General features: G+C 49.0%; 1 protein-coding gene across 1 annotated transcript; it reads left to right on the forward strand.

Annotated features, from left to right (window-relative positions):
- The first annotated feature begins 352 nt into the window (after window positions 1-352).
- Mrps24 (mitochondrial ribosomal protein S24) lies at window positions 353-4,364 on the forward strand. The gene is made up of 3 exons (XM_013125750.3): window positions 353-562; window positions 720-831; window positions 3,947-4,364. Exons 1-3 carry the CDS (start codon window positions 386-388, stop codon window positions 4,228-4,230), a joined length of 573 nt encoding a protein of 190 aa, XP_012981204.1. The 5' UTR covers window positions 353-385; the 3' UTR covers window positions 4,231-4,364.
- Window positions 4,365-8,580: the final 4,216 nt, after the last annotated feature.

Consider the following 8,580-nt stretch of genomic DNA (forward strand, 5'->3'; position numbering starts at 1 on the left):
CTTGAGGGTAAAAACCTCATACTTTGGTTGTTTGCTTTTTGACACAGGGTTTCTTTGTGTTTCTTGGCTGTCCTGAAACTCGCTCTGTAGACCAGGCTGGTCTGGAACTCACAGAGATCTGCCTGCCGCCCCAGTGCTGAGGTTAAAGGCGTGCGCCACCACCCGGCAAACCTCAAGTTTCATATCAAATTTTCCCATTTAAAATCCAACACCTGGCACCACCGCGGACTAGCTGGCAGCACCAGGGAAATTAGCGGAGCACCCACACACCCGCCCACGTCACGCCCTGTCCTCTCCACGCCACGCCCCCTGCCCGGGTTCCTATTGGTTCTTGCCATGTGGCTCCTCCTCCCTGCGGCTGCGCGTTGAGCCGTTCCGGTCCAATATGGCGTTGTCCGCGTCCGTCCGCAGCCTAGGGGTGCGGGTGAGCCGGCTGCGTGCGGGAGGGCTGGGGGTGCCGCCCGGGGTCCGCTCGCTCCCGGTCTCTCCGCAGGTGCTGGCGTGCAGCCGAGAGCTGCCTTGCGCCTGGCGCGCCCTGCACACCTCCCCGGTCTGCGCCAAGGTGAGTGCCGCGGGCCGCCCCGCGAGCTGGGGCGGGGGACAGCTGGGGGGCGGCTGGGGGAGGATGGAGAGCTGCTGGGGGCGGCTGGGGGAGCCTCGGGGAGGATGGAGAGCCGCTGGGGGGGGCGCCTGCCCAACGACGGCCCCTTTGCTCCTAGAACCGGGCGGCTCGAGTCCGTGTGGCCAAGGGGGACAAGCCGGTGAGCTACGAGGAGGCTCACGCCCCGCACCACATCGCGCACCGGAAGGGCTGGCTGTCGCTGCATACAGGTGAGGGCACCCGGGAAGGACCACCACCCAGTCAGATCTCGAGTCTAAGGCCAACCAGGCTTACATAGGGAGACCTTGTCGCAAAGGAATGAATAATGAATGAATGACATCTAGTCATGGGCTGGATGATGAATAAAGATTAGTAAAGTGCAGTGTCGCTTATGCATGAGGCCAGCCAGGGTTAGGTAGTGAGACCTTGTCGCAAATAAACAAATAAATAAACAAATCTAGTTATGGGACTGGAAAGATGAATAAAGATTAGTATAGTGTAATGTTGCTTACACATGAGGACCCGCCCCAACTCCCCAAAGAAAACCTGATGGGGCTGTAAGCACTGCTCAGAGGTGCAAGGGTGGAGACAGGCCAGCCAGTCTTGAAGGAGCAGCTGCTTTGCCAAAAATAAATAAATAAATGGAAACTGCGAGTTAACCTCAGGTTCCCTCCACTCGTCCATCGAGGGAGCACACCCAAATACATTACAGTGATACCACAGATCAGGATGTTGAAAGGAATCCGAACATTCCTTGTTCTGTGAGAGCTGACATTGCTGTGGTTGGTCATAATTCACAGAGATGTGTAATGACTCAGAGGTAGTGAAGTCTACATAGACTACTAGATCTGGGAGAGAGTGCCCCAAATAATGCAGCATTCACCAAAGCGTGGACTCAGCACAGATGTGCCACAGACAGTAGTCCTGGTTACTCAGAACCCGTATTTGCAGACTTCTGTTTTCTCTTCCTCTCCTTCCTTTTTGGTTTTTTGAGCCCTGGATGTCCTGGAACTCACTCACTGAGATACTCCCTGTTTATTTTTTTTATTCGTTTACATTTCTGTATGCATGGTGTGTGTGCGTGTGTCTGTGTCTGCGTGTATGGTATTCATGTGTAAAATATCTATACTGTATTTACATGTACATATTCATGTGTGACTGCAGTGTATGACACTGCATGCATGTGAACCAGGACACCCACAGGCCAGTCCTTGCCTTCACCTTGCTTGAGACAGGTTTCTTTGTTGTCACCATCTGTGTATGCCAGGCAGGTTGGCATGCAAGTTTCTGGGGACCCTCCTGCCGCTGTCCTCCATCTCGTGGTAGGAGCACGGGGATTATAGTTGCTGGTGCCCAGTGTGTGGCGTCCTGTGAGTGCGGGGTATCCGAGCTCAGGGTTTATGCTGGTAGACAGTACACCCAATGAGCTGTCTGCCCAGCTGGTCAGCCCTTGCATTTGCTTACGCAGATTAAATGTATCTGTAACCTCACAGTCATTCAAGGGCACTCAGGGATGTGGTTCCCGCTGGAGGTGGAACGAGTGTATGATGTCAGATGTGCCCTCTTGGTAGTCTAGAGCCATGTTTCAAACATTACTGTGCCATATGTTGGGGACATGGCACTTTGAGTGGCCCTGAAATGCTGTCTGATGTTCTTGTGAGTTCACGAAGACTGATACGCCTTATGGAGAAAATGCACAAACCTTGCTACGAGTTACCACTGGGGTAGTGACTCAGAACTTACTAGGTTAGTGTGTACCAATGTGGGACATAACTATTGTGAACCAATGAGAATCTGTATTGTTCAGCATGAGCGTTCTCACGGGAACATTCAGTAGGATGTGCATTGAAAATACAGGTTCCTGGTTCAGTGCTCAGCCCCTTCCATCCCCCAAAAGATGTAAGATATGCAGCTTTGGGTTCCTGAAGTCAAAGTCTCTGAAAATATGCCACATGGCTGTGGGTACCTAGGGGCATACTGGGAATCCATCTGCAGGTGGAAGCAGAGGCCCTAATAAACCTAGTGTCAGACGTGGGAAGTGGCCTCATCAGTTTGTGCCCCTACCCGCGATGCCAAGTCAACGTGGGCTATCCTGGGGAGACAAGTGAGGGACAGGAGATGCAGAGAATGGGCACAAGACAAGCTGGCTGATCAAGCTCAGTTTATTGAGGGTTTCGTACAAGCTGATACATGGGAACTTGACATGGGATGGGGCAGAGGAATGCAGGAGGTTGTTAGACACGAGGTGCTGATGAGTGGGGCAGGGGACTGTCAGAGGCAAGAAGTGTTTGATTTGATGAGCAGGGAGTGCAGGGTGTCCTTAAGGAAGCATTGTTTTATTATTATTATTATTATTATTATTATTATTATTATTATTATTATTATTATTATTATTATTATTATATATAGAGCATTCAGCCTTGGATGCCAGAAGAGGGCACCAGATCTCATTGTATATGGTTGGGAGCCAACATATGGTGCTGGGAATTGAACTCAGGACCTCTGGAAGAGCAGTCAGTGCTCTTAACCTCTGAGCCATCTTTCCAGCCCTTAAGGAAGCATTGTTAAACGGTGGATTATCTCTATGGCGATGCCAGGCTCATCTGCGGGAAGGTCCCTGAGATCTGAGAAATGGCCTTGGGCCGAGAAATAGCGATTTACTGAGACCTGGTCCCTAACAAGTTTAGCCCATGGGATTACTTGTGCAATTGAGGAAGATGGAAAGGAGGCTAACTGTAGATGGAGGTTGTTCTCAACTCTGTGCTCTAGCTCACCTCAGCCTTTTGTAGAATGAGTACTGACGTCAAAGGATTGATTGGGGAAATAATGGGTGCTTTGAGTTTATTTAAATTTGTATGTGTGCAAGTGCACGTACGTGTGTCATGGCACGCCCGTGGAGGTCAGAGGACACTTCCAGGAGCCAGTCACCTCTTTGCATTTTGTGTCTGCTGAGGTCTGTACTCCAGGCATCTGTTTGCCAGCTTCCTGGGCAGGTCTCATCTCCACCTGTCATCTTGCTGTAAGAGTGCTAGGCTTATGGATGTGTGCGATTGCATCTGGCTGTTTTGTGGGAGGGAGGTGACTAATGAGGGTACACTTCATGAGAGCAGAGGGACTCAAAGGCAGCCACAGCATTGAAAGTCTGTAGACTTTCACTGAGAGCAAGCATTTGTACCTGCTGAGCCATCCTGGGATCCTTGTGCTTTGACGTTTAAGATGTTAGTCTTACTTCAGAAGAAAAGGGAAATGGCTGTGGGCAAGGGATAAACTGAGTCCAGTTGTGTAGAATGTGATGTCTGTGTCTGCACAGCTCCCTTGGCTGACTCTTCTCTGGCGCCGTCTTAGGTAACCTGGATGGAGAAGATCATGCTGCAGAGAGAACACTGGAAGATGTTTTCCTTCGAAAGTTCATGCTGGGCACCTTTCCAGGCTGCCTGGCTGACCAGATCGTTCTGAAGCGCCGGGCCAACCAGGTGGACATCTGTGCCGTGGTCTTGAGGCAGCTGCCAGCACACAAATTCTACTTTCTTGTGGGCTACAGTGAGACTCTGTTGTCACACTTCTACAAGTGTCCTGTGCGACTCCACCTGCAGACTGTGCCCTCCAAGGTCGTGTACAAGTACATATAATGCTCTTTCTTCATCAAGCGACAGCCTGCAAAGGCCGAGAGAAGAGAAATGGATCAAGGGGAAATGTCTGCTCTCAGGATGGAGGTGTCTGCTCCAAGCTGCTGTTGAATAAAGACCCTTCTGTGTCTTCTAAAGATTGTAATTACATGTGGATTGGTGTGTCTGTGTGTGTACACGTGAGTGGACAGCATCGGCTCTTCCTGGAGCTGGAGTTCCAGGTGACTGAGCTGCCCAGTGTGGGCGCTGTGTTGGGGTCTAGACTGGACTGGAGACTCCCTGGCGGCCCTGATGTTGGGATGTAGGCGTTTTGTCCCTCACCCTGGAGGGTGGTGCTTGACAAGGCAGGCTGTGGACTGGTGCCAGGGTCTGGGGGGTGGTAGTGTGGGGACTGGAACTTGACATTTCCCACTGTGTATGGTCAGACGTGAGACACAGGTGTGGAGTGCCCCATGCTGCCCACAGTGGCCCTTGCTGAGGGGACCTGACCTGTCCGAGCTCTAGTCCTGTCATGCTCTTTTCTGACTTGTCTTCTGCTTCCCCGAGTGCGGTATGAAGAGCTGTGTCTCTGGTAGCTCTCCTGACCCCAGCTTTTGACTCCTGTTATCCCCCCCTTTTTTTTTGGCCCCAGTCCTCTTCCGGGGACCCTGTCTGGAACCCTGATACAGCTGGTTCTGACCAGTGCTGAGAACTGAACTGGGTCCTCCGTGACAGTTCTTAGCAGCAGTCATCTTTTGGGGGACCTGAGCAACTTGGAGCAACTTCAGGGTTTTCGGGGAACTCCGGTAAAGGGCTGCACTTCACTGACTGCTGTGCAGGGGTTTGCCCTAGGCTTGTTTTCTATCCAAATGAAAAGGTCCACTTACCCAACAGCCTCTGCTGTTCTTAATGAACAGGTTTTTACAGTGGGGGCAAAACTCCCAAACCCCGAACACCACCTAAGAGGCTCTAGCTCTGGGTCCTTTTTCCTTGGGACCTTAAGGGAAGTGTAAGGTCTGGGCAAGTCTACTAAATATCAAATAGCTGTGCTTCCACTATGTCCTGGGGAATGGGACCCAGTGTGCTGACAGTAGCGTACAGGGTTATGTACGAGCCTGAGGGAACATTCATTTTTAATTGTTTTTTTGAGACAGAATTTCAAATATATATCCCTGACTGGCCTTGAACTAACAGGTCCTCCTGCCTCTGCTTCCCTAGTACTGGAATTAAAGCCACACACCTGGCTCTGAGATTCCCTTACTCCCTGTCGGAAAGCATCATTTCCTCATGGAGAACAGAGTAAATGCGTTTATTGCATCTGCTTTGAAGATGTTAAGACAGATTCTAGAAGGATGATGAGAAAAGCAGTTCTTCCTTGGGTGTGAGTGGATGAGGAGTTTACAGCTGTGGAGTCATTCAGGGTCACTTGAAGCTTCAAGAGGCACTTAGAGATATGCACTTCACAGACAGCAAAAGCTGGGGACACAGCAGATGCAGGAGGAGGCTCCAGGCTGTTGAATCTTGCCTAAGGCAGGGTTTCAAGACAGGCCTTCTCTATGTAGCCTTGGCTGTCCTGGAACTTGCTCTGTAGACCAGGCTGGCCTTGGATTCACCAAGATCTGCCTGCCACTTTCTCTGGAGTCCTGGGACTAAGAGGTGTGCCACCATAGCTGGGCTTAGTGTCTACCATTATTGTTGCATGTTTTGTGTGTACTGGTGTGGTATTGGGGACAAATAGGAGCACCCTCTATTCTTTGTCATAAGAACATATTTGTGTTTTGCTCTGCAGACAAGAGTTTACATGTGCACACTGGGCAGCTCAGCAAGTATACACTGCTAGCAACCTGCTTGCTCTGAGTCAGCCTTCATTCTAGATGTCAGCAGCATCTGCAGGAGAAATGTGAGCCTCAGTGGCTTGGGTGTGAGCACACCCCGCCCTGCTGTACACAGGAAGACAATTGCTTACCACTGTGGTTGGCAGTGTGAACCTAGGAGAGCGGGTCTGGGAGAGGCTGACTAAAGTTTCATGCAGTAGCCCACTTTATTCAGAGCATCAGACGATTTATACTCCGAGGGTTAAGCAGAGTCACCCGAGTGAACTATGTAATCACAAGGACAAGCTGCACATGGCAAAAACATGTTTCCATAGAGGCACAGGAACAACAACAGTTGAAACAAACTCACTGCTGTCTGCTACACCTGGGAGGAGCATGAAAACACATTCCAGGAACAGTTCTGTGTTTTGAAGAAACAGGTCACAAGACTCAGGATTCCCCTCACGTGACTCCATTCTTGGCCGGTGTTCCAACAACTGCAATGAAGGGAGGGCCAGAGGGACAGCACGCAACTTTATTGTCTTTGTTCTGGTTCTCTATAAAATGCACCACGAGGATGGGCTGGGGAAGGCAGCAACCCCACTGCCGGGATCGCCAGCCCTCTCAATAAAGTGCAACCCAAAGACAGTTCTTGGCCTGCGCTGTCACAGGAGGCACAGACGGAACTCTGGTTTCACTATAAGGGCCATCTGCAAAAGAGGGCGAAGGAATCTGGCTTCTACACCTGGGATTCAGAATTTAAATGTCATCTGAGATTTTACATTCTTTTAAAAAATCTTGCAGGGCGTTGGTGACACACGCCTTTAATCCCAGCACTCGGGAGGCAGAGGCAGGTGAATCTCTGAGTTTAAGGCCAGCCTGGTCTACAAGAGCGAGTTCCAAGACAGCCTCCAAAACAATGGAGAAACCTTTTCTCGAAAAACCAAAAAAAAAATCTTATTTTTGATTGTGTGTGTGTGTGTGTGTGTGTGTGTGTGTGTGTGTGTGTGTGTGTGTGTGTGTGTGTACACACACATGCTTGGTTGCCTGCAGAGACCAGAGGATTTCCTGGAGTTAAAGTGACATGAGGTTTTGAGTAGCTGATGCTGTTTGCTGAAGCTGGTATTTAAAGAGCCTGGATGTTATTGCCATCTTAGGAAAATGTCATCCAAATGACAGCAAAGGACACTTAATTTTATGAATGAGCAAAAACAGCCATGTCAGAATAATCACCTGACTTCAAGCTGCAGCTCAGAACCATGGTAAGAAACAAAACAAAACAAAAAATCAGCATGATACTGGCACAGAAAACAGATATGTAGACCATTGGAATGGAAACCAGATGTTAGCCCACAGCAATACAGCTGTTAGAGTCTCAACAAAGCTGCCTGAAACACACATGTTGGGAAGAGGCAGCAAGTGTGAGGGGGAAGTGAATACACACAAGACTAAGATGACATTCCTGTGATCCACGATACACAAATGCATCTCAAACAGACTAGACTAAGATGACATTCCTGTGATCCACGATACACAAATGCATCTCAAAACAGACTAGACTAAGATGACATTCCTGTGATCCACGATACACAAATGCATCTCAAAACAGACTAGACTGGAACTGTGGCAACTGTGGGAGACTTCAGGGTAGAGAAGAGGTAGTGCTGTTCTGCATGGGTTTAAGATCTCAGGAAAGAGCAGTAAGAATCACCCAACCAGACCGTGTAAAATTTATACTTTCTTTCTTTTTTTTTTTTGTCTTTGGAGACCGGGTTTCTCTGTAGCTTTGGAGGCTGTCCAGGAACTCATCCAGTAGACCAGATTGGCCTCAAATTCACAGTGATCGGCTTGCCTCTGCCTCTTGCGTGCTGGGATTAAAGGCGTGTGCCACCTCTGCCTGGCTTGTGTAAAATTTAAAAGCTCCCACACAGCAAAGGACTGGCAGCCTGAAGATGTATAGAATAAAAGAAATATCTTCCAGATATGCAGCAGAGGATTGGGATACAGTACATATAAATAAGTCAAAAACTTAAATGCTCAAAGAGCAAACATTCTAATAGACATACGCGTAAAACAATCAGAAACTTCAGGTGAGGATGTAGAAATTGCCAGCAAATACAAGAAGAAATGTCCACTATTCTCATTCACTAGGGAAATGCAAATCAGAGCTACATTGAAAATCCAATTCTCCGCATTCAGAATGGCTAGCATCGATAAACAACTATAAAAGTATTTGTTGGTGAGGAAGCAGAAAAAAATAACCCTTCTAAATCCTTGGGGGAATGTACTTCCATGCAAATTAGCATGGAGTACCCTATATATTTCATTATTGCATGTTATACAATAGTAACTAGAGCTGGAGTTGTGGTTTATTGGTTAAGAGCACTGGCTGCACTTGCAGAGAGCCCAGTTTCAATTCCCAGCACTTACAAGGTGGCTCACAGCCAGTCCCAAGGATCTAAAGCCTCTCCGTTCCCTCTGTGGACACACACACACAGGCAAAGCATCAATACTCATGTGACTGACTGACTGACCGACCGACCGAATCTAGAACTGTCGG

Source organism: Mesocricetus auratus, unplaced genomic scaffold (genome assembly GCF_017639785.1).
Source record: "Mesocricetus auratus isolate SY011 unplaced genomic scaffold, BCM_Maur_2.0 Super-Scaffold_100006, whole genome shotgun sequence".
Classification (NCBI taxonomy): domain Eukaryota; kingdom Metazoa; phylum Chordata; class Mammalia; order Rodentia; family Cricetidae; genus Mesocricetus; species Mesocricetus auratus.

Excerpts from the sequence above, each read along its gene's own strand:
- Mrps24 (XM_013125750.3), top strand. The coding sequence starts at position 386 with ATGGCGTTGTCCGCGTCCGTCCGCAGCCTAGGGGTGCGGGTGAGCCGG. Across the intron at positions 563-719 it reads CCTCCCCGGTCTGCGCCAAG|AACCGGGCGGCTCGAGTCCG; the intron begins GTGAGTGCCGCG and ends CTTTGCTCCTAG. Across the intron at positions 832-3,946 it reads CTGGCTGTCGCTGCATACAG|GTAACCTGGATGGAGAAGAT; the intron begins GTGAGGGCACCC and ends GCGCCGTCTTAG.